General features: G+C 42.6%; 1 protein-coding gene across 4 annotated transcripts; it reads right to left on the minus strand.

Annotated features, from left to right (window-relative positions):
* Window positions 1–2,158: 2,158 nt before the first annotated feature.
* On the minus strand, window positions 2,159–24,918 carry AIDA (axin interactor, dorsalization associated). 4 transcript variants are annotated; one of them, XM_028724575.2, is made up of 12 exons: window positions 24,655–24,918; window positions 16,275–16,344; window positions 12,634–12,687; window positions 10,003–10,023; window positions 9,852–9,906; window positions 7,235–7,298; window positions 6,892–6,998; window positions 5,940–5,951; window positions 4,736–4,858; window positions 4,041–4,163; window positions 2,936–3,053; window positions 2,159–2,618 (listed from the first exon to the last, which is right to left on the minus strand). In XM_028724575.2, the coding sequence occupies exons 1-12, from the start codon at window positions 24,762–24,764 to the stop codon at window positions 2,522–2,524; spliced, it is 954 nt and encodes a 317-aa protein (XP_028580408.1). In that variant the 5' UTR covers window positions 24,765–24,918; the 3' UTR covers window positions 2,159–2,521. The 4 variants fall into 4 exon arrangements, with proteins under 4 accessions (XP_028580408.1, XP_028580411.1, XP_028580410.1 ...); XM_028724578.2 differs by lacking the exon at window positions 10,003–10,023 and having other exon boundaries at window positions 24,655–24,917; XM_028724577.2 differs by lacking the exon at window positions 5,940–5,951 and having other exon boundaries at window positions 24,655–24,916.
* Window positions 24,919–25,884: the final 966 nt, after the last annotated feature.

Here is a 25,884-nt window from a genome sequence, read left to right on the forward strand (position 1 = left end):
AGCAGTGACTTCAGTGGGGCTTACTGCTGAATATGCAGATGTTTAGAACAGTAATCTCAATGTGTAATTGGTTTAAGAGTAAACAAAACTTAGTCCAGACTTGAAGCACATGGAAAGAGGCTTCTATAGGCTGCTGCTTCTATAGGCTGCTGCTTATATGCTAAAACAGATACAAACTTTCCTTCTTTGGAGTACAACACACAGCTTTCTATGAAATGGTATGTATGAAAGGGCATTTCTAGGAGAATTAGCCCCATCATTAATGTTCTTTTATCATCATCAATCTCGTCTCATCATCAATGTTCTCTTATCATTTAATGTTGGTCTTTTGGAAGCTTTCTAAAGGATCAGAAAATGCTTTGAGTATTACGTAAAGAGACAATTCACACTTCAAAGAACAGTTCCATTTGTGATAATCACTTAAGGCATTCTGGGGGCAAATAAATACTTTTGCTGGGTAGCATACAGTGGTACCTCTGGTTAAGAACTTAATTCGTTCTGGAGGTCCGTTCTTAACCTGAAACTGTTCTTAACCCGAGGTACCACTTTAGCTAATGGGGCCTCCCGCTGCCGCCGCCATGCAATTTCTGTTCTCATCCTGAGGTAAAGTTCTTAACCCGAGGTACTACTTCTAGGTTAGTGGAGTCTGTAACCCGAAGCATTTGTAACCCGAGGTACCAGTGTAGTAGGAACTACTCGTCTTGACTAAGAATGTTTTCAGAATAGTTCTTGGTATTAAGACTTAAGTCGTGTGCCTGCCATCAAGAAGAAACACTCCAGCTGTGGCTTTTCTTTTCCCCCCTTCTGCTGGGTAAAACAAGTTTTACTTTAGAAAGTAAACTAGCCGGCTGTTGCTCATCTGTTTTTTGTTGTTTTTTAAAAAAACCTTTGCACACTAACCCATCTCCAAAAGGCCTTATAACATGAAGGTGCCCAGAATGGTGCCTGTGGATTTCTGAAGAGCTCCCCGTTTCTTTCTGTTAAAGCAGAGCAATATAGCTTCTTTTTTAAAAAAAGTAAATGAAGCTTTTAATTTAATGTTTTTTAAAAACCCTCTGCTGATCAAACAGTCCAGAGCGCTTCAGGCAACATTTGGACAGCCCTACTTTTTGCAGAGTCTAGGGCCCTAAGAAATGGAGAATATACAGCATATAGGTATCACCCCAGTTGGTCTCATTATTTGGCCTCTCCACAGAGTTGATGCACACACCCTTAGTTAAGTATCCATGCAAGTCCATGATCTCAGAATTATTTTGCATATTTCCATTCTCTTAAAGTAAATTTCATAGGGAATTTTGTATGGAGGCTGGCAAAGAGCTCAGTTCCTCTGGTAACAGCATCTGTTTCCTCTAAAGTTGTTATACAATTTGTTTTTCATATAACAAGGTGGGTGACTTACCATATTTTTCGCCCTATAGGACGCACTTTTCCCCCTCCAAAAATGAAGGGGAAATCTGTGTGCATCCTATGGGGCGAATACAGGCTTTCGCTGAAGCTATCAGCAAGTCTGGGGAGCCCGCGGGACTCCCCGCAGGGCTCCCCACGCTGCGGATAGCAGCCTGCCGCCCGGGGCGTGGGACGCCCTGAAGCAGAGCGCCCCTCCCGCCGGGCAGACATCGGCCAGCCCCACAAGCTCGGGGGACAGCGGGGAGGCGCAGCGCCGCCATACCGCTGTTCCCCGAACTGGTTTTGGGGGGAAATAAAGGAAAAAAGTTTTTCCTTTATTTCCCCCCAAAAAAACTAGGTGCGTCCTATGGGATGGAGCGTCCTATGGGATGAAAAATACGGTAATTTCCTTAATGATCAATGTAAAAAATTCAAGTCAGTAGGCAAACTACCTGATTTTTTTTAAAAAAAATTATCAAGCAGTCTTTCTTGTGATCAGCAGATTATTCCTAATTTGCCTTAGCAAGTGTAAATTACCTATTTATTTTCGGTAATTCAGAAGCACCATGATTCATTTGTAGCTACTTTTGTCCCCAAACTGAAGAAAAAACAGGCATATGAAAAGATGAAGGCAATCCAGGGCACAGCATGACCATGTATCTTTTTGCATCAAGTAAATTCAAGTGCTGCTTTTTTGGGGGGGTGGGGTCACCTTCATAAAATCAATCCATTGACTAGAGAGAGATGCATACTTGAAGAGCAACGATAATAATTTTGTTGATACTGGCACATCTTTATTGCTGTATCAGGTCTGGCGGATGAGGACTTCCCAACCGCCTTAGTTGGGGTGTTCTTATATGGGTGTAGAAACCAAATTACAAAACTGAACTCTTACAACCAGCCCAATTAGGAAAATTCACAACACGCTTTGGAACATCTGTGATAAAAATATACATTCCAAAGAAAACTGCACCTAGGTGGCAGGGCTTGGCTGCTGATCCACTCGATGTGCGGCAGGTGATGGTCCCATTTGACTTGCTGGGTAAAATGCAGCCATTTCCCCTGCGTCCTGAAGGATGAGTGCTACATAAGGCAGCTGCTATGGTTTTGTGGCAAGTGGTTCAGTTCACAAAAGTCACTCTTTGTGCAGTGTTTGATGGAGGTGAAGATAAAGTGGCTTCTTGGTCAACAACTGGAGTTTCTTCCTCTTGAAATCAGTGGGTTTTTTGTACCTATAATTACATAAAGAACGGTCAGGCTCTTTAGTTTAATAAAACCTTAGGACATGTGCAAGCACACAGTTATGATGAACCTGCCTCTGTGCGCTGCAGCATCCCATGTCAAGATGTATTAGGTTGTGATTATCACTCCCCTGCTATCTTACCTACTAAAAGTTTTAATACTTTGACAGAGGATGCTCAGCTTCTTTATCAGTCTAGCAGACTTTGAGCAGCAATTGCCAATCCAGCATAGCACAAGTAGTTATGTTCTTCAACATGCAAGCAATTGGTAGGATCTGAGTGCACAGCATGTGCCCAAGGTCACTTACAGTTCTATAACAATTGGTCCAGGTTTAATTTCATCCATCTCCATGAAGGCAAAGCACTTGGTGCTGGTGAACCTTTTCTTAGGCTTATAGTGTTTAAATTCAAAGAAAATAGCTGCACCTGAACAGAGGGGAAAAGAATCATTCCTTGATAGGAGGAATCTAGGATACAGAGGGTGAAGACCCCCAACCACATAGAGTGTCATAGAATTGTAGAGTTGGAAGGGACCATGAGCGTAATCTCGTCCAACCCCCTGCAATGCAGGAATCTTTTGCCCAACGTGGGGCTTGAACCCACGACCCGACTGAGCCATGTAGAGATGATGTAGAGCTGTAGCAACACAGTGCATGTTACATGGCAGAGTGCTTCTTTTTATAGGCTTGGCACAAAGCTGCCTCCCATTAAGCTGTGGTCAGACCTCACCTGGAGTACTGTGTCCAGTTCTGGGCACCACAGTTCAAGAAGGACACTGACAAACTGGAACGTGTCCAGAGGAGGGCAACCAAAATGGTCAAAGGCCTGGAAACGATGCCTTATGAGGAACGGCTAAGGGAGCTGGGCGTGTTTAGCCTGGAGAAGAGGAGGTTAAGGGGTGATATGATAGCCCTGTTCAAATATATAAAAGGATGTCACATAGAGGAGGGAGAAAGGTTGTTTTCTGCTGCTCCAGAGAAGCGGACACGGAGCAATGGATCCAAACTACAAGAAAGAAGATTCCACCTAAACATTAGGAAGAACTTCCTGACAGTAAGAGCTGTTCGACAGTGGAATTTGCTGCCAAGGAGTGTGGTGGAGTCTCCTTCTTTGGAGGTCTTTAAGCAGAGGCTTGACAACCATATGTCAGGAGTGCTCTGATGGTGTTTCCTGCTTGGCAGGGGGTTGGACTCGATGGCCCTTGTGGTCTATTCCAACTCTATGATTCTATGATTCAGCAACACTTTTTGCTTTACGTTATAAAAGGTACTGAGCAATTACTAGAAACACTGTTGTCAATCTCTCACGAAAGCAAAACATGGAAATGTTCTTCCTCCCCACCCTAGATTTTTGACTTCTGAAGTGGTTCTAAATTCAGCTTTGATCAGCTGGTCCCATTTCGATGCAACAAACCTTTTGTTAATTTTTCAACATGTTTCTGAATCTCGATGTCCACATTAAAATGAACGTATGTGTCCTCCTTCCTTGAAGCAACTGGTGTGTCCTGCACAGGGGTCAAGTCTATCCCATTCAAATCTGTTAGGAGGCAAAAGATGACGTTTTTATCAGGAGAGAGAGCTGTTTCAATTCTTAGAAAAATACAAGGACCACTGCATAACATTTTGGAAGCCTCCATTCCTGAAAATGTAACAACAGAATTATACATGTTACTAGTGAAAAAAGCATTTGTTTTTGGGAACAGCACAAGAATCACCTTTAGACAAGGCGAGTATCTTACATGACTATCATGTCCAATCCAAAATTGTGTACATAATACCACAAGGAACTGACGTATCACACCTATTAGGAATTCTCATTGTGTATCACTTGTTGCAAGAGAAACACATGCATATGACAACATATTTATTTAGGGTGAAATCCAATGTTGCCATTCTGCTTAAGGAATCCTTTTAATTCAGCAGAAGCATTGACTAACGTAAAAAAAAAAAAAGGAAGGCAATTTTTCCTACTCCTTGTTGCAGTATCCTGCACCCCATAGTCTTAAGCAATTACTGCCAAGCCTGCTGGCAGCCGGGAGTAGATCAGAAGTGTCAAAGGAACAAAGCTTGACTTAATTGCCTTACCAACGCAACTAACACAACAACTACCTTTCACACTAACTGTGATATAGGGATCGATGCACTGCCCAGCATCTTTAAGACCAATTTTCTCTATTTTGATAGTAAGCAACGTCATCCCGGGTTCAGATGGCAATCTGGGTAATAATGTACCTGGCAAGAAAATAAGACAAGGGGGTGTTAAAGAAACAGAATTATAGCCCTTCAGCACAGTTTCTACTAGTTTTTATCTGCATTCTGAACCTGGAGGATTCAATCCACTGACTGTATTCAAGGAAAAACGGGACTGCCTAACGTCAAAAGACCACCTTGAGCCACAAACAAGCAGCTATTCATTTGGATCTGCCAGCAAGTCTCATGAGTAAGAAGTCTGCAGGTCCTTTTCGAAGTTCACTATATGGGGAAGCAAGGTACCAGCCACCAGTAATCCAGTACACTTGGATTACAAGGATCAGATATATTATATTAGTACATCTAATCCCCCAAATAAGCACTGAACAGATACACCCATTGTGGGAAGACAAAAGATTCACCTCTGTACCCAAAGACCTCGATTCAATTGAGGTGGGCAGACTTCAGGGGGTTGAGGTCAGCTCTGAGGTCAACTTCATTGCTGTTTAACTGGAACTCTGAGGTCCAGTAATTGGAACCAGGTGTAAAATAGTGGATCGGGGAAATGGCAGAGCCAGATGCAAAATGGCGGCTCAGGGCCAATTAACAACTGTACTCGCAGCTCTATATGGTGATAAACCTGTGTATATATAAGTACAAATCTACATTTGAGTCACCTTAGATAACAAAACAGCAACTGGCAAGAAGAGTTTCACAAAGGTCTGATCAAAGGTAACCAATGAATATTATTGTATGTTAGAGTTCAGAAATAAATATCAGCATAAATTTCCTCCTTTTGAAAGAGATAGTACCAGGTATTAATCTGCAGGATCTACTCTTCAAATTACAACCTCCCCCTGCCGCCGCCCCCAAAGTGGAATTACTTTTTCCATGTGACCCTGGTCATATAAAGCAATACGGACACTTGGAGCTGTTCTGACTTTGGGTTTAATTGTCTGGTGGCCTGGGCAAAGAGCTCTGCAACATCTAGCATTTGTTGCTGTGGGCAGGATGATTTTACATACAAGAGTTTTCACATCCAAGTGAAAGCACAAGGCCAGTGCTCTGGCCAATATGAACACATTCACAATTAATAGCAGCTCCCATTAAGATATTATCATACCTTCATTGGCTCCTGCGTTAGATGAATTATGTAGTATATGGTTACACGATGGAGCCATGCATGTAGAAGACAAGACCACGTACAGTTAGGCAGCACAATAATGCAATAGGGGATCCATGGAAACAAGCAGATTGTACAGGCAAAGCAAGTACAATGAACAGTACAAATTCAGCAAAGCAGCTGATTTGAGAATAGCAGTATATAATGCCTCCCGAAATGTAGGTTGCATGAGTCACCTTAAGCCTTTCACATTTAAGCCCTTCTGTAAAAAGTATTTCAACACTATGTTTACACGTATCTAACTACAGATTTTGTCCAGACATAGAAGACAAAAATGAAAGCGAGTGCTGGTGGTCTAAGAGCCATTTCAGACATGGCAATTTGCCAGGGAACAGGAAGCACAACTATCAGGTGCCCTGGACACCTCTAGAGATTCATCAGCTATAGGAGTGGAGTCAAGATCCCAATGGATGCAAGTGATTTTATACTCAAAATGTTTTGCAAATAAGTCATAGTGAGCTACTGTTGGTTCTATCATCTCTTTTAGAACAGACTATAAAAGGCACCACACTACCCGGAAAAGTTCTGCTGGACAGCACAATGAGGATGCAATGGAGGCAGCAAAGTATGCCCTCTTTACTGCCTTCACTGCCACTAGGTAGGCTTAATGAGGAGCCCTCACCAGTGTTCGATTGCATTTGATTGCAATTTTCCTCCACTCATGTTTGAGCCGTCTCCTAGCTTGTTTCCTCTGAAATATACCAGGGAGCCAAATGGGCTCCACAAAGAGGAAGAGAGCACTCGGGGCGATCGTGTCAACGGCGTGCGCCATCATCCATTCGCTAATGACCATCCAAGTGTGCACCCAACCACTTCTGCAACAAATCTTAACTCCCACATCATCACCCTCATCCTAGTAAATGACATTTGAAGAAAATGGTGCCCCTACTACCTGGAATTCTGGCAGGAAACGCGTCTGGAGATCCTGCTCCAGCTCCACCCTCCTCCTCATCTTCTTCAAATTCCAAATCTTCCTCTTCACCAGGTGCTAAGATCTTCCTTTAAAAACACACACACCACAACTGAGGGGTGATTATGCACCTTCATCACTCAATTATTTTCAGATCAATGTGCCTGCAATGAACAGTATGGCTTGAGGAAATATCCGTAGCCTTCCAGATGGTAGGAAGTAAGAATTGACCTATAACAATTCCCTGTTAGACACTATACTCCAATCTCTGGTATAGCTTTCTAAAGCCCTCTCCATATATACTTCTAATTTATTGGTTGCTTACCTTGGCGGAACAGGCTGAACATCAAAGGGGAATTCTTTATTATAGGAAAGAATATTCTTTAAGACTGTAAGGGAAGACAGACAGTCACATCAACTATCAAAAAGCCTAATTAGTGTATAAATGAAATAAACAGGCAGAGGGTTTCATTCTTGTGCCCTCCCAGAAGACACCTGAAAGAAATGGTGGCTCCTTACATACAACATAACAACAGGGTCACTGTAATTATCATTTTCACAGTCACCCCCCCCAAAAAAATCTGAGTTTTAAGGGTAAGTAGCATTTCCTACAACCTAATTCATGCAAGAAAAGCAAAGAATGAAAGAAAAAGGGTCAAATGCATGGTGAGAAAAATTACATCCGATTGTATTTTAAATCAATGTCAATGTGAGAGCCATACTTTTTGTCTTTTCATGTTGAAATAGCTTGCTCTCTTCTCAGAAAAATTAGCAACTTGCAAACACTGAGAACCAATAGTGTTTCCCTTCATTCCTAGTAAGGCTCAGACAATAATCTCTCGGAAATAGTATGAAGAATTGGTGATGGTACTTTTATCATTTGGTCCCACACAATCACACACAGTATGTATTTTTTTAATAGAACAATATCTGCTACCATCATGTAAATTAAAGGGGGTGGAAGGAGGGAATAAGGCATTGTATACATAGGACTCTACTCCAGAATAAGATGGAATATCCAGTCCTGATAATATGAGGAAGTTCTATAAGGTTGCTGAACTTCATGAAGTACAATTAATCGTAGCCCTGGTTACAGATGGACAAGACCTTTCATTTCAAAGTAATGTTTCATATTGTGGCTTTGGATTTACAGCTACACTGTTTACACATACAGGTTCTTTGTTTTTAATGGTTTACCTGTCATTTACCCAACACACTGAGAAGTTAAGGAAAGCACTTTGCTTTCAATGCTTTACTACAGAAGAATCCAATTTCACCACTCTCCTGTTCAAGAATGGAAAAATTCAGGGCACCTCTCTCTTTTGCGAAAGAGCACACTAGAGACCAAGGCTGCAGTGTTATGCACACGTTCCTGGGAATAAGCCACAACGTGCAAAGAGGGGTTCAGACTTGCATAGGATCGTGTCCTTAAGAGTTACAAGTGGAGAAAAAAGTACCAGGTTCAGAGCAACATCAATTCAGTCCCCTTTGCCCAAATCAAAATATGACACTACTGTTTTCAAGCTTTCCATGTGTGAAGAAATAGGATTTTCAATCATGCTGCATTTGGGTATTGGTTAGAAAATTTGGGTTGTAAAATACTTGCTCTCGCAGCTCTCTCCTGCATAGGAGGGTCAAAAGTTCACAAGAAGGTTAAAATTACAATGGAATGTTTCACTCATGAAGTTTGCTTATATTGATTTATTTAAAATACTCACATGCCATCCTTTATTTTAAAAAGTTCCAGGGTAGTTCACTCACATAGGAGGCTGTGATAGCCCTACCCTCCATGAATTGCGTAACTTCCTTTTAAAGCCATCCAAGTTGGTGGTTATCAAAGGCTACTAGGCATGGTGGCTACACATGGTCAGAGGCAGTAGGCCTCTAAATACCAATTGCCAGAAGCCACTGAAGGGTAGAGTGCTTGCAGGTTTCCCATGGGCATCTGGTTGGCAATTTTGAGAACAAGATGTTGGGCTAGACCAGGCACAGGCAAACTTGGCCCTCCAGATGTTTTGGGACTACAACCCCCATCATCCCTAGCTAACAGGACCAGTGGTCAGGGATGATGGGAGTTGTAGTCCCAAAACATCTGGAGGGCCGAGTTTGCCTATGCCTGGACTAGACGGACCATTGGCCAGATCAGTCAATACCTTACATTAAAATAAACCCTTTGGATCAAAGAAAGCTACCTGCCAAAGTGGAACCTGTGCACTGGTTTGTAATCAACTTACTTCTACTCAGAGCAGAAATATTAAATTAATGGACCTAGGTTAATCATGGTCATTTGTTTCAATGAGTCTACACTGCATAGACATTTCTTGACTAACACCCATTATGTGTCTGCAATAGTCACTGTTCTGGACATGCATTGTGAGTGGCTCATGTAGGCACATAATGGGCAGCTGTCTCAGAGGAGGGATAATCTATCTTTACATCAACAGTGATTGAATGATCCATACACATTCCCCTCCTCCAAGCGAAGCTGATTGTGCTGGAAGGGTAAACAGCCAGTGAATTATGCACAAATGCAGTGGAAATCTGTGCTGATATGTTCAGTTCAAAGGTAACTTCTCGTTTAATTAATTTTCATGATGCATTAACATCTTTTTCACAGCATTCGTTTTAGGAAATTCTGGTCTAGAGAGTTGCTTCATCAGTTGCTTGACGGAACAGCATGCTTGGAAGATTATTTTCCTGGAGAAAACCAATCAGCTGCTAGCTTACCAATAGAATCTTTATAGAACTGTTTGGAATACATTTATAGCAATCAGGAGCCCAAGCACCTAGATATGAAAACCAAGACTACCTTGTGGGCCCTCCAAGTTGTTCTTTGTGGTGCATAGTAAGAGAAACCAGAATACCACAATAGCACAGCTGACTGAACACCATCCCACACTGACACTGCTTTTAAATTATTCTTGAAATTAAAAGATACTTACTTGGTTCTAGTTTCTTCAGATCCTCTAGCTTAAATCCTTCCTGGGACTGTGTAGACTAAAAGGAAAGTAGTATTACATATCTGTATCTACTATCCATTGCTACAGCCAGTTACAATGGTAAAAGTAGTGCTGGTTTTGCATTTTGTTCTACCTCTTGTTTCCTGAAAGGGCCCTGTATTTCAAAGAGAAACTAACTGTTAGTTCTTTGGGTACCTTTGAACTTCATTGTTTACCTAAAGGGAAAAAGTTATTGAGACACAAAATCCTGCTGATGTAAAAAACTGACTGGAAAACATGTTGAATTATCAGCATGTCTTTAACGCATCAAAAAAGACAGCATTCTCTCCAGCTTCTTGAAGATTCATTAAGGCATTAGAAATAGAAAAAATAATTTCCCTCGTGAGTCTTAAGCAATATCTGCTCTCTTTTCAAAAATTGAATATGGTACTAATGTCCAATCATTTTCCATATTAGATCCACTTTATCACACACACATTGGTCCCTTATATATTTTAATTAAACCACAGGGTGGGAATTTTTGTGTGTGTTAGGACCACCAAAATTCAGAGCAGGGTTTACAGGACTAAACTGTGGCCTTTCAGATGTTGTTCGACTCCCAAATCCAATCATCCCTGACAAGTGGTCATGCTGGGGATGATGGGAGTTGGATTCAAACGTGATATGGAGAACTGCAGGTTACAGGACTAGAACCAGGACAAAAAACATTAAGGTTTATGGATGTGTTTTAATTGTTCATGTGGTCAGACCAGGCCAGAGGTGAAGAAACCAGTGATAAGATGTCTGATCAGGAAGAACTAAGCTGGGGCCTTGTGCCAAAATAACTTTACAAGGAGAAGATAGCATAGATCAAGACTGGAGGGCAAAGCAAGTTATAGACCAGGAAGAAATAAAGGCTGCAGCGAACACAGGACAGCAGCAACAACTAGTTTACTAGTCACTGCATTTAATTAATTAAACATCCTGGTGATGCTCACATATTATATTGCATGGAGACCTGTTGGCAATCTATATAGATATCAAGAAGTAATTATGCTTTTGTTGAAGGCAAATAATGACACAATTGCTTAAGACTGAAGTATTGGCATGTTGAAACAGCATGCAATTTAGTAGTATGTACTTAAAAGAAAGCAATGACACTGTAGACTTTGGGTTGATTTGTTTAAAGTCAGAGCCCAGCGAAACATTATACTCACTGTGAGAAAAATATAAGCCACGGTCTAAAGGCTCCCTCAATAGGAAAGCTGAAGGAGCTTGTCCTGATGTCAAACTGAAGGGAGAGAAATCCACTGGCAGCAGGCTTATCATCTCTACTTTTCTTTTTAACAGCTATGAGAGATTAACTGAGCAAGATAACCAGAGATAGAAGTCTGCCTGTTGGCCAGCAGCATTTCTTCACCTCTCAGTGTGATATCAAGGCAAGCACCTCCAGCTCCTCTTGACTACGGGGAGGAAGGCTTCAGAAATCTCAACGACTAGAACCTGGCTGCTTTTCTTATGGCAAAGGAAACATACTGCCGTGTATCACACTTCTCAGTTCTATTTTTTCTGCTCCAGCAGTAAAGCATACATATGCTTTGCGTGCAGAAGGTCCAAAGTTCAGTCCCTGGTGTCTCTAGTTAAGAGGATCTCAGATACCAGGGTTGAGACCTCTGCTTGGAGAAATGACTAGTTGAGTCACAGAAAAATAGACTGTAGACAGTTGCATGGTCTGGTTCAGTATAGGGTAGTTTCACATTGAGAATTTCAGCAAAAGCCCAAAGGGCTTCACTCCTGTACTGATTGTAGTAAGATGATTATGAAACAGGTTTCAGTTTGCGCTACTTTCTATTGTGATCTAACATGTCAGTAGGAAAGGAACTAAAGTTTCTCTGAAGTATATATATGAGTGATGTTGTTACTTTTTCTTGCAGAGTATCTATAGGAGAAAACTTAAAAGGTGAAGAAAAGCAACGAATAAAACTAGACGTCATTCTCATCCTAGACCAACTCCAAAATACATCACTACTAGTGAAGTGATCAGTCTACTTTACTTTGTTGTTCATGGGACAAGAGCACCTTTGTGAGTAGCCCCCTAAGCACTTCAGTGATATTTAGGAACACTTCGGTGAGATTAACATGGAAGGCTTGAAAATACAGGCAGAAAGCCACCACCTTCAATATTCAGAAGATGTTTTAAGAAGAACATTGACCAAACAGAGGAGGGTAGTCAGAACGGTGAGGGGTTTGGAAACTAAGTTTTATGAAGACTGACAGAAAGAGAGCTGAGTGTGTTGAGCCTGGAGAAGATAATATTAAGGAAATAAGTGATAGCAATCTTCAAATATGTAAAGAGCTTTGATGTTCCAGAAGGCTAGAGACAAAGAATGCAAATTGCAAAGAAGACTTCAGCTAAGCATTAGGAGAAACTTGCTAACAAAAAGCAGTTTGTCAATGGAACAGACTGCCCTAGGAGTGATGGCATCTCTGCTGGAGGTATTTAAGCATAGGATTCTCAGGAATGCTGTAGCTCCATTCTGAATTGAGCAGGAGGTTCGACCAGAAGACCTCAAACAGTCTCTACAATTCTATGATTCTATTCTCAACCACTGCTTAATTTTATCTCCCCTTCTGTTTCTGATTCCCTGTAATAAGTGGCTAACAGAGGAATAGAATACAATATATGTAACAAGCCATCTTTCCATAGATAGGGTCTTTTATTTAACATTCATTGAGACCCACAAAGAAACTGGAAGTCACAAGGTGAAAACTGAATTAACTGTACCTGCAAAGCTGCACTCCTGAGTTCCAAACATGTTGCGATCTTTGCTAAGGTTTTCTGTAAGTGAGAGGAGAAAATTACCTTTTTTTTTTTTTGCTAACAGAATATTTCTTTTCAAGCTCATGTACTAAAGCAGCAGCAATTCAGTTGTGTGTGTAAAAGATGGAAGAGATGGCAAAATGCCTATCTAAGTGTAGAGGCAGAAATAGCGGGCAAGAATATTGCTCTGTGTTCCTAAGAGCTGTTTCCCATATGCAGCCACACTCCTGCACAAAGATATACATTTTATTATGCAAGTTCAGCTGTGCAACACATGTAGTTTGAAAGCAGAATGACAACCAACTTCCAGACTGAGCTACAAGAGACCACATCTTCATAGATGAACGCAAATCAGAATATATTAAATTCTAATATGAGACTCTTCCCAAATACAGTGTTGTAAACAAGAGGGCTAAAGATGTTCTCTTCTTTTTCTTCCACCCACATTCCTTCCCACTCACCCCCTGCACTGAGCCAGAGGCAAGTGAGGTATTAGTCTGCTTTCCTTTCCTGGCTTAACAGCTAGGCTTACAGCCCTATTTCTTCTCCCCAAATTAGAGCATTACAGCTGCTTGAACTTGCCAGCTGCACTTTGTTGTGGAGCAGAAAGCTTTGAGATGTGTTAGAAGGCACTTGAGAGTTGAAGAATGATAATGCACTCAGATTTGCTTGGGAGAGATTTAGAGGCACAAGGAATAGGTCTGGTTTGTTATTTTTTAAAGAAAGAAACTGAGATCTATTGAATGGTGGCAAGATACCAGCAAGCATTATTCATAGCTATTTCTCAGGAACCACACCCAACACTAACTTTTTTTAAAAGAAAAAAAACCCAAATCCAAAACACTACAGCTAGATACAGCTAATGTTTTTCCAAGTGTTGCTTTCCCCAACAAGATGCTTCATTTTTCAGCAGGGAAAACATTTATCACATTAAAAGCATTAAAGTTGTAATGTCCTTGCAAGTGAGAATCTTTGTCCACAATTTATGTTAAAACTGAATCTTAAGAGTGCACTGTTGGATATGTTAACCATTAGCTCTGCTGTGCAAGTAATGATTGTGCTACTGCACATGTTTTTCATCCAAATTGAATTTTGCTTTGTTAGAGCTTTAAGTCTAATTGCTAGTAATCAGCTATAAGTACGGTATGTTTTAACACAGTGATAGTTTGCAATGAAACAGGATTTTCATGACTTGATACTGCTAAATGTAACAGAAAGATCAAGACACAACCCCCCTTTTACAATAGCCAAGAACTCACCATGGGAAGAGAGGTGTGATCAGTAAGAAGAAATTAAACAAAAAGGGATTAAACTAGTGAAATTTCTATCTCATTTGACTTTATGTCCTCTATTATGCATAGAGTGACACAACGTCCATTATGCCCACAGCTGTCTTTCCTATAGAGTTTGTACCTAGAGATAACCATGTCACACTGGTTCTCTCCATTCCACCAGCTTTCTGTTATGCCGATTCTATCTATGCTTGCCTTCAAGACCATGCACTCCAGCTCACCCACCTTGGTTTTGTGGATTCTAGTATTAATGACTGAACACAGTTTCTCTCTCCAAATGTTTTTGGCACTTGCATATTTATAAAAGAGAGAGATGTGGCTGAAAGGTGTTCAGTCTAATTCCAAACCCAACTCCATTCCATTTAGTCACCTATCCCCTTCTCCCTAAAGAAACACATCATTCATTTGCTTCCTGGCCCTTCCTTCTTAGAACATCAGAACCTGAATGCTTTCTTTGCTCCTGTTCCCCACCCCACCCCTGAACATCAGAAATTTATGCACTGAGATGGCAGTGTCCAGGGAAGACCCGCCCCCTTCTAATTGCCATGTAGCAATTTGCTACTCTAGATAGGAAGAAGACTCTCTTTACATTAAAAAATAGTCCAAAACAAAGTTGGTTATTCTTTCAGAGATTGTAACTTGACATTTAAAGCAAGATCCATTAAATCTCATCATTTTGCAATGATAGGTGTACAATCGTCACAGCAGATATAAACATATAGCAGTTATAACAATGAAGAAATGTCCTTGGCATTAACACCTGCTTGTTGTGCCTTTATCCACCCATCACTCTTTTGATTAAGATGGACCATAGATCTAACCAAAACTGTTCAGAGTGCACATTGGCTTCCCTATTGTGAAGATTATACTTCAATGCTATCCTAGAATGTGCCTTGAAAGGCAGGGAATTAATCTCCGAATCCTCACCATGCATACTCTTATTCAAGATCCATTTGAAGGCTCTACTACACAATGGCAGGGATTCAACAAAGCCCTAGAGTAGAAGACATTTCCATTCATGCAAGGGGAGACCGCCAATCTGCTGATCCTTCCTTCAGCTATAGTCCTCATATTTCATGGTGTTCTGAGAAGCAATTTTTATTTTTTTTGCAGGGAGGACTGCAGTAGGAAGAAGAGAGGAGCTCTGTTCAAGAGCAAAATTTTGACTGTTGTCAAAGGCCAGGCAGAGTCAATTAAGCAATATGGAGACTCAATCAAAACTATTTTAGCATACATTTTTTCCTAATTTAGGTATGGAAGCATTTACCTATTAAGTGATTCAAGCTCCAGATCTCAGTGGACAAGTTACCCATACACATTCACTTCTATCACACATCATAGCCCCAAGGCTATGATAAACCCTGATTGGTATTGATTTAGAAAATCTGTTTCATCCAAGAGAGCCTGGATTTGGTTAGCAACCACTTGCTCATGAACTATGTACAAGAAGGGGACATTAGTAACTGGCTGGCAGCTGTTTAAATTTTGTGGATCCAGGGAAGGCTTAAGGAGTGGTTTTACCACTGCATCCTTTCAGCAGACAGGGACCGTTCTTTCTAGTAAAGAGGCATTAATCACATTTGGCCCAACTAGCCTTCCCCTCTTTATTAGTTTTTATCAGCAATGAAGACCAAAGGTCCATACCCACACCAATCCAAGCACCTTGTTCACATCCTCAAACCATATCAACTGAAGTTCATCCAACAAAACAAGTCAAAACAGTGTTCTGGATCCCTCTCGAGATTCACCTGCTATGGAGTCAAGGTCCAGCAGATGCAAGTAATTTTATTCTCAAAATGCTTCACAAACAAGTCACAGTGAGACACCATTAGTTTTACCACCTCCATCAGGCTAGAATATAAAACGCCCTGTACTACACAGAAAAGCTCTGCTGAATGATGCAGTGGAGGCAGCCAGGTTGGCCTTCTCATTAACAAATTGTGAATGGAAAGATTTGGTTTCAAGCCAAAATGTCACCTGTATAATAAAATGAATGAATTTTCAATGGCCTGGCTAACTTGTTGGTGCATGGTGAAGCAGGGACCTCCTGCTTAGCAGTGAGAGTACTTTCTGTCTATGGTAATCTATGTTAAGTTTCTTTGAACAAAATTTCTTCTCCTGAAAGCGGAATGCCCAAAGCTTTAGAAGGCAGATAATGACAAGGCAGTTTTCAGACATTCACTGCCACACAAAACCCAATATTTTTAAATGGCTGCCCAGATAGTACTTCCTCTTTTCTCTTTACTGCAAGGAAAGGGTTAAAAACTATTTTAAAGAATATTCCACCACCAATGAACATACACCATCATGTACCTTTTGATCTTCTGTGAATTCTGAGTTGTTGGGTTGAGACTGGGCCTCTTTCTGTAGATGCCTTGCTAATCTGGAAAGAGGGGAGACACTTTGTGAAATTTAGGGTCATAAAAAGGGTAGCTGTGCTCTTAAAATTCTTAAAAACAGGTTTAAACAGGAACCTGTATGTTTTATGTTAAGAGGCAGACAGTGTTCTCAGTAATGAAACCGCATGTATATTGTATAGTGTTAGTAAGGTATACAAGAATTAAAATAAGGACAATCAAACCAAGATTTAAAAACATGCACTTCTTCAAACATTTTCACCTAGAACTAATTGAGACATACATTAATTAGCCACCCAATGTTTTTTATGTTTATGCTTGGAAAACACAATTATGTTGGTCTATGTTGCCTCCATCATTACATTCTGCATGGAAATTCTTACTGTCATTAACGCAACTCCCACCTATGATGTAAGTTCTGAGTAAATAAGAAATAGTAAAACTACTACTGTACATCTCAACCAAGCCCCTAACAACACCTGTTACTATTCTCTATAAAAAGCCATAGTACATCCATACCATTTAGCAACTCTGTAGGTCAAGTCCTTATCAGAGAATGACAGAAATTGCTTTATATTTGAGGAAGCACTTATGTGATCAAGGGCACCAAAACACTCTCAAAACGAGATCCCTGTTCCTATCATTTTTTAAATCTATAATCTGACTTGCAGGAAAGTTGAGTTTGAAGCAGATATACAACTTCCAATGCACTTTCTAAGCAGATGCAATCAAACCAAGGAGTTACGTAACATACAGGGAACTGAAGTTATGCTGTTTCATATAACAGATAATGCAGACTCCAGACAACTTAATCTAAGTTCACACAAGTGGCAGGAATTAGGGCTAGGATATAAACAAAAGTACACCCAATAGTGCTTCTGAATCTCTGCCTCCCAACAGCAGCTACCCACCCTTGTTGGCAATGCCCCAAAAGCTGCACCCGGAACTGGGAAGCTTCACAACAGCTAAGGTACTAGTGTAGTAAGAGCAGCAGGCAGCGGCAACCTGTTGGAGGTGTGCCTAAAGTCTTGCTGGAGCCTGCTGAACATCAGGTTATTGGAGATTCCTTGGAATAATGATCGAGAGCAATAAATTCACCCCAATCTAGACATTGAACTTATAAGTTCCATTTCTACCACTATTTCAATCAAAGCTAAACAATTTATACTTGCTTCCAAAAAATACTCATACAGAAGCGGGCTGTTGGCAATTCTGTTTAGTAATCTGTAAGCCGGTAACATGTGGAACTTCACTGGAAAAATTCATTATTATTATTGAGAAAGGGTCAAGATGAGACAAAATTCATTTAGCAGGAATCTACCTAGGAGCAGGAGCCATCAGAAACCCCTCTTATTTTTACTGATCTTTCCTTACATGACCTCACTGGATGTGCTCCAGGGTAGAAAAGCAATTATTATATATCTGGCTAACCGCCTTTGTGAACTGTGTACCCTAGAAACCTTTGCAACACACAGCAGCTCCCCAGCAGGCAAACCAGTGTGCACAGGGCTAGTTGAAGACAGAAAGCTCGAAAATGGTTGCCACAGTTTACAGGGATTCTGAAAGTTAATGTACCAATATTCTCCCAAGTCTAAAATAAATAAGATTGCACCTCTGCCTGTGTGGCAACAAAGACAGAGCTAATGCTTTTCTCAGGGAATGGGCCATGCAGGTCAGTGGCAAACACAGTGGCGTAGTGTGGGTTGTCAGCACCCGGGGCAAGGCAAGTACGGTAATTTGCGCCACCTAACCCGTGGATTTTAGCACTGGAGTGCGAGCGTGCCCCCCCCCAGATGTTGTGCCCGGTGCGGCCGGCCCCCCCTGCACCCCCCACGCTACGCCACTGGGCAAACAGCAAAGTATGTGGCATGCCCCAAATCCCCCAGCAAAGAAGCCCAAGAAAATGCAGAAAACAGGTTGTTTTGACTGGTCACCCACAGATTTATTCAACACACTAAGTTAAGGGTAGGGATACTCAGGCCCAGGGTCAAATGTAGCCCTCTGGGCCTCTCAATCTGACTCTCTCCAGTTACATACTCTGTCCCCAAAGCCACATACCCTAACAGCCTTGCTTCCCCACCTTCTTGAGTGCCTTTGCCCGGCTGGAATGTGCCCTTGAACTCTGATGAATATTCTTGCTTGCCTGGATGGAGGATATAGAATTGGGTATGTGTGTGTATAGAAACTAGGCTGGTGCCTTAAGGTAAAATTTACAATTACTGCTCCTCCCACTCTTCCCTCTGGCCTGCTCATCACTGGCATGTGGCCTCCAGGTCACCTGAAAGGGGATGTGGACCTCAGACTGAAAAAGTTCCCCTAGCCCTGCAGTAAATGGAAACAGGGCATCAATTTTCCACTTTTAAAAACAACAACAAACAAAAGACAGGGGGAAGCTTTTACACCCATTATGCAGGCCAACCAAAAAGGTGGTGTGAAAAAAAGATCAGAAAAGGCTTGCCTCTCTCCTCACAACTGCATACCCCTCCATGAGAAATCCTTCAAATTGTGGGGGAAATGTAAGCCCACACAGCACACGGCTTGTAACACATGATTTCAGCTAGTAGGGTTTTTCCAGATCAACCATCAGACCATTTGGTATTTATGTTACCTATATGCTGCTTCCAGCAATGCACAAAGCCAAGAGATGTAAATGCTGCAGTGGAAGCACCTCTTTTCTCAGGTGCTTGAAGAAGTAGATGGACCAAATTCAGTCCACTTTTCCTCATGACAGTTCAGTCCACTTTTCCTCATGGCCCGAGTTGCAGTACTAATTTTGCCAGGAGCTATAGGCTCCGGTTCCTCCTGAGTGTCAAGCTTCTAAACCTCTTGTGTAATGGAATAAGAGATGGGAGACCCAAAAAAAGCAAGGTGGGGAAATGTTAGAGATTTTGGAGGTATGTAGTTGAGAAGGAAAAAAGGTGTTTGAAGATCTTAGGCAGGCTTCCTCAACCTTGGCCCTCCAGATGTTTTTGAGACTACAATTCCCATCATCCCTGACCACTGGTCCTGCTAGCTAGGGATCATGGGAGTTGTAGGCCAAAAACATAGGTTGAGGAAGCCTGATCTTAGGTACATGGAAAAATATGACTTCATTAAAGTAGTACTACTTTGCTTATATAAATTAAATGCATAGCATACAGCATACATTTGAAAGAGACAATAAATCCCTTTGCAGGGTTATACAACCCTGTAAAGCAGGGGTGTCAAACTCAAATTCATCGGGGGCCGCATCAGCAGTTTGGTCACCCTCAAAGGGCCGGTTGTATCTGTAGGACTATGTAAAGGACATGTAAAGTGGAGGTTTCCTGTGCAGAACGGCCGGCGCCGCTAGAGGGCAGACGTTCTCTGGCTTGTAGGCTGCCGCGCATGCGCTGAAGAGGCGGCTTTCTTGTGTCAAAAAAAAAAAAAAGCGAGAATAAAAGGTGAAGGCTGGCGGCCGGCAGTGGCTACACGGGCCACATGACGAGGTCTGACGGGCCAGATTCGGCCCGCGGGCCTTGTGTTTGACACCCGTGCTGTAAAGTGACAAGGGCTATCAATTTAACAGCAAGAAAAACAGTGAAATGATCTAAACTTGCAAATGGAAACTCATACTTACCTACCTGGAAAGAGACAAAGAAAGCTGCATCCAGTTGATGTTGCCAAACAACTCCACAAATCTAAGTGGAACAGTCTGAACTATATATATAACTTGCTAATTCTGTACACGTACTATAAACTGTCAATTTTGCAAGATTTCTATACAAGCATACAATGATTTCTGTCCAGCACTCCCTCTTTTGCCTTTCTGAAGTATGAGATTTGTGATTTCATTTCGAAGATTGAATTTGCTCATCTTAAACCTAAATGATGTTAAGGCAGAACAGCAAAGATGGTCCCTACCCATCTATAAAGCTACAAAAAAAATATAATATGAAGAGGTGAAACCTGACATTTTTAGGAAGGATAGCAAAGGAACAATTCTCAAAGTAGGTTTTCATCTTTGATATTATGTGTTTGTATGTTTTGTGACTCACCCTGAGAACTTTTTATGATGAAGTGCAGAATGTAATTGTAAAAATAAAATAAAATCTAGCAAAGTTGATTGCTCTTAAAAACCATTTTAAGGGAATGAAGTTCAGCGAACACCAATATTTTAAAACAGTGCCTTTAAAAGCACCCCATCCAATATTCTAAAAGAGATACAGTAAGTAGTTAATGTTTTCCCCATTTACCTAAAATTTTCAATTTTCCCATGTAAGGCTGAAAACAGGAAAAAAGTTTTGTCCCTCAATATTCCCAGGCCTCCGTATTGCTGCAGAACAGGGATGGGCAATCTGTGGCCCTCAAGTCTAATTTCAAAAGGTCCCTGCAAGTTCACACTTCTAGCAAGAGTGCTGTGGCCTGCTCAGCTGAGCAAGTCCTTGGCAGTATGAAAAAGGAGAATGGAAGAATGGTCCCATCTACTTTTTGCTCCAGCCCCATCTACCATCATCACAGAATGAAGCCCTTGGTACGCAAAAGGTTGCTCAAATCTGTCAAAGAATCTAACAGTTATTGAGGCACCATTTTCAATATTTTAAAGATGGGAAGCTTAGTTGGGAGCTGGCAAGTTATCCAAAGGCACACCATGAGTCAAACTGGCAAAACTGCAACTCTGAGTGCATGAGATTTGGATGCAAATCCAAATCCGCCCACAGGATTACTCTGCCCTATTTTTGTCCTAGAAATACAGGACCACATTTACCATTTCTAGATTTCACCATTACATCTCTTAGGGCAGGTTTGTACACTCATATTGAGTGAAAGTAGTGCAGTAGACAGCCCTGAAATACAGTTCAATGAAAAGGGATGTTATGCTCCACCACTTAAGCATCTGCCAGGGGAAAAGAGAGTCACGCTGTTACTACTGCTTTCTGACGAGACATTAGTGATGAGGTTCATCACTTCTGCTGCCTGGTTTATCCCCTCCTTCAAAAACCTGTGAAAGTTTTAAGAGGCAAGGCAAAACGGCTAAATTCCTATCGCAGAACCATGTGCATGGTTTTCCAGGAAAGTCTGAAACTAATGCATACTGCACAAACCAAATCAATTTAACAAGAAAAAATTATTGGAGTTCCACAAGCCTACCATTAAACCCTACAGCATTTTCCATGTAAAATCTATATTAAGTTCCATCGCAAACATAGAAATGAACCTTTATTTGCACAGACCATCTGATGCAGTACTGTACTTGGCATCTCCTTGAGTGAATTGTCCTCTGTATTAACATTTTACAGGCAATTCCAGTGGAGACCTAGAACAGCTCCAGCAAATGTCAACAGCAGGTATTTAAGTGTCTTCTTACTTGACAACCTGCATGATATATAAAAAGTGATACATGCTCATTAATCAGTAACGCCAACTGCAAATCAGTGGCAGCCAAAGGTAGCTGAAACCAGTGGGACTGCAAGGAAGTCACAGAGGGGTGGCCAATAAGGCCATGGGGACATAGCCAAGTTGCACTGGTTTTCTCTCTATCCTCCTCCCTTGCAAGCATATAGTGGACATTTAAGTACAGTATTGCCTTTGTACAACTAACTACTTAGTGCCTAACTAAACTGAAAAGTGTCATACTTTAGGTTTAGAAGCAGTCACAGTTGCTTTTATCCTAGAAGAAAAGTTGCATGGCCTCCATCTGTTCTGGTTCTCTTGTTTTAGTTGTATAAATACTTTGTTGTTGTTGTTGTTGTTGTTGTTTAGTCGTTTAGTCGTGTCCGACTCTTCATGACCCCATGGACCAGAGCACGATATTTAGTACCTAACTAAATGTCTTACCTTTAACATTATTTAATTATTTATATACCACACTTTCATATGTTACAAGCAGTTACAACTTAAAAGCACAACTCTAGAATAAAAACAGTAACAACTTGAGGCACCTCAGTAAAAGCTGGTTGGCAAAGAATCTCAGGTTCAAAAAGACCAGTGCAAACCTTGGTTCAAAAGATATACCTGCTGTGACAATGTCTGCTGTGGGTTCATGCCACAATAAACGTACATTACTCAGAAATAAGCCCCACTGAATTCCATTGGGATTGCAGTATGAATTGGTAAGACTTTTTTAAAAAGTGCCACAAAGGACTGTTAACTAGGGACCCCATAAATTTCCAGAACTATGGAGAGACTATTCCCCTCCTCTGGCCAATCACTATCTCTTAGCCTAACCAAGATCTCAGGGTTGTGGGTACAAAATGGGGAAACTGAGACCCATGAATGCCACCTTGAGCTCCTCAGAGCAGCTGTGGGGAACTGTGTTCAGCCTGAAGGCCCAGAAGGGAATGTTCTGAGGGTCAGTTTGTTCTAAATTATTATTATTAGTAGTAGTAGTAGTAGTAGTAATAGTAGTAGTTGTTTATACCCTGTCCATGCACCCCCTCCAGGAGAAGTTCAGAGAGTGGCAACACAAGAATGGGCCCTTTCTAAGGTTGGTTGTTGAATGCTCCCTCCAGGGAGGCTCACTTGATGCCTTTATTACATATCTTTAGGTGTCAAGCGAACACATTCCTCTTCTCCCAGGCCTTTGGCTAATTAAACAATTTATGGCCTGTAAAGCGAGATGAGCGCCGCAGCCCTAGAGTCGTTCGTGACGGGACTTAACTGTCAGGGGTACCTTTACCTTTTTATGGCTTTTTAAACTGTGTGTAGGGGGTGCTATTGTTTTGTTTTTTGCTATGTTGTGTGGGATTTAAATATTTTTTAAAACTGCCCTGGTATTCTCAGATGAAGGGTGGTATAGAAATTTAATAAATAATAATAACTGGGTCACCGTACTCTGATTAACGATGATGTGGTGACATGCCATATACTAACAAGTCATATGTCAACAGAAGGCATATAACTGATTCTATTCTTCACACCTACATGGCACTCAAAAAGGGATACTTCTATGTTGTGGGAGGGACAGAAAAAGATTCTGAAGTAACTTGTAACGCACAGCGAATAACTATTTGAAAGATGAAGGGCACATACTCTAAGACAAGATGCCAAAGAATTATTAATCTCATTCTGTGAGGTCAATGGGTTTTTAGACTTCTTTTTCTTGAACTGGAACCCTCCTCATGCCATACTGACTGGAAGTCACCAAGGTGCTTTAAAAGCTGTTTGCGATATGGCAGGGAGGATGTCAGCTGTTTGAATAGGAACCAATTTCACTGAAAGCCCCTTGCATTAGTTTAAGGCTTAAGCAGCTCTCTTGGATCTCAGCCTGTCTTCTGGCTTTTTGCAGATTTGATTCAAGTCAAGAACAGCAGTCATAATTGCTTCCCAGCAAGCTATTAATATTATGCAGCAGTCCCCAAGTGCCAGCTGGGTGCCGATCGGCGAAACATGAAAGCTTGGTAGGAAAGAAAAGGTGGGTCTATCCGATTTTTATGGAGGGTAGGTATCTAATTGGCAAGCACAGATCTCCACGGCACTGCATCCAAAGCACCTGCACCTGTAGAAACCCTTCTTCCACAGATGGTTTCTAGAGTTGCAAGAAACCCTGTGCCACAGCACATCTGGCAGCTCCAGCAAGGGCTGAGAGATAGTTGCAGCATCCAGATTAACAATGTGGACAACAACAGGTGGCTCCCAAAGGCAAAACTTTCGCCAGACACCACACAACTGGCAAACACATAGATGTGCCTGGGGAAGCAAGACAACGTTATCAAAATCATTTAGTTTTATTTCTAATGTTAACTTTAGGTTTCAGCGCAGAACACACACACAGAGAGAGAGAGAGAGACCCAGGGCAAGGACACTGAGGCGGAGATATCTCCCCATCCTTCCTTAAGGCTTCAAAGCTCAATGTTGGAGGCAAATATTTAAAAATAGAGATAGGAGTGATCTAGTTCAGCAGCCCTTCCCACGGCTCCCCAACGCCTCAAGTGAAGACGGCCTCATCTTCACCCACAGGCAACCCCCCCCCCCGGGACCTTCGTGGCCCTACCCCCCCCCCAAAAAAAACCCCCACAACAATCCTCCTGAAGTGAAGCATCGACACATGGGCTCCAAGCAGGCAGAACCTCTTGCAGCCTTCAGACCCCCCCGCCTCCACCGCCCTCGTCTCCTGAGGAACCGGAGCCTCTCAGCTCCTCAGCCCCACCCAGAGCTTTTTCGATGCTTGTGCCCTTCGGGTCACCACCCTCGGCCTCCGCCCAGAAGCGCCAGACCCACCCAGGCGCCCGCAGCCCTCCAAGTGCCTTCGCCCCAGCCTCAACTTCTTTGCCCCACCCAGTGCCGCCCGCCGCCTCTCACCCGCCGCCGGGCTGCCCAGCCCTTCGGAGCCGCCTCGCCTCAGCAGCCCCAGGCGCCGCCGCCCACCCCGCACTCACATCTGATACTCGTCTATCGCCTCCACGAGCTGCCCCCAGGAGTCGAAGTCGGTGCCTTTCCTGAAACTGGCGCCCCAGCGCTGCAGGAGGCTCCGGGCCGCTTCCGACATGGTCCCAGCGCTGCTAGGGCACCATTTTCACCCCCGGGGCCGCGCGGGGGGGAGGAGGAGGAGGAGGAGGAGGAGGGCTCGCGCCGGGCAACCGCCGCTCCGTCCAAAGCCTGCAGCACCGCTACTCAGTCACCGACCAAGCCCATCTGCCACCGCAACCAAACCTGGCGGCCGCCTCTGGGCCGGCTCCGCCTCCCCGCCATCACGCGCGGTTGTGCCCGACCCGCCTTCCTTGCTCTGCTCTCGGGCGCATTTAGAGCCGCGGTGACACTGGCGAGCGAGCGTCGGCTTTGGATGCGCCGGGGCCTCCAGCCAGTCCGTTGTTCCCACTCCGGAGTAAAGCCGCCTTGAGTTCTACGGGGCTTAACTCCCTGGTCCGTGAGGGAAAAAGGTAACCTAAAGAAGGTGCTCGCTGGGCTTTCCCAAGGAAGCCAGCAGAGAAATTCATTTCCCCGGAGGCTGCGATCCAACGGCAGAAGCAAAGACAGGGCTCGTGATGGAGCTCGAGCATTTCTTGCGGGAAATATTTATTCATTTCTATGTGCGCACGCAAGCGATCATTGTTATTCCATGTCAAAAATTGGGAGAGGGTGGCTTTTAGGACAGCCCTCCAGTGTAGTCTGGTGTCCCTTTCCCCATACTGGCAGGGGAGCAGATGAGTAAGCACATGAGACCATAACCCAGCAGTGTAGTCCAGGTTTAGCATCAGGCGTAATTGCGCATCTAATGCACCATCGCCCTTTTGTAGAACAATAGGCAGTAGTAGCCCGACGGAATTCCCCCCGGGGATTATATTGTTAGCGGAGTTTAAAGGTAGGCCCTGCAATAGAAGTTATATGCTCCCTACATGTCACTTTATATTTAGGGCTATAAAGATATTCGCATACACGCAGACACATACAAAATCCATAGGATTATTAGGGTCTGCATAAAAGGCGGATCTACACGGATCCTCATGGATCCTCCAGTTTTTTAAAAATAATTCCAACAAATGCAGTGTCAAATCACACCTAGAAGGCACGCCTACAAACTGGACTATAAAAAACGTGGATCCAACAATTTGCCGCGCTGCAGCACCATAAAAACATGGATCCGAGGCACGGATCCTCATGAATTCATA

This window comes from Podarcis muralis, chromosome 3, assembly GCF_964188315.1.
Source record: "Podarcis muralis chromosome 3, rPodMur119.hap1.1, whole genome shotgun sequence".
In the NCBI taxonomy this organism is placed as follows: Eukaryota; Metazoa; Chordata; class Lepidosauria; order Squamata; family Lacertidae; genus Podarcis; species Podarcis muralis.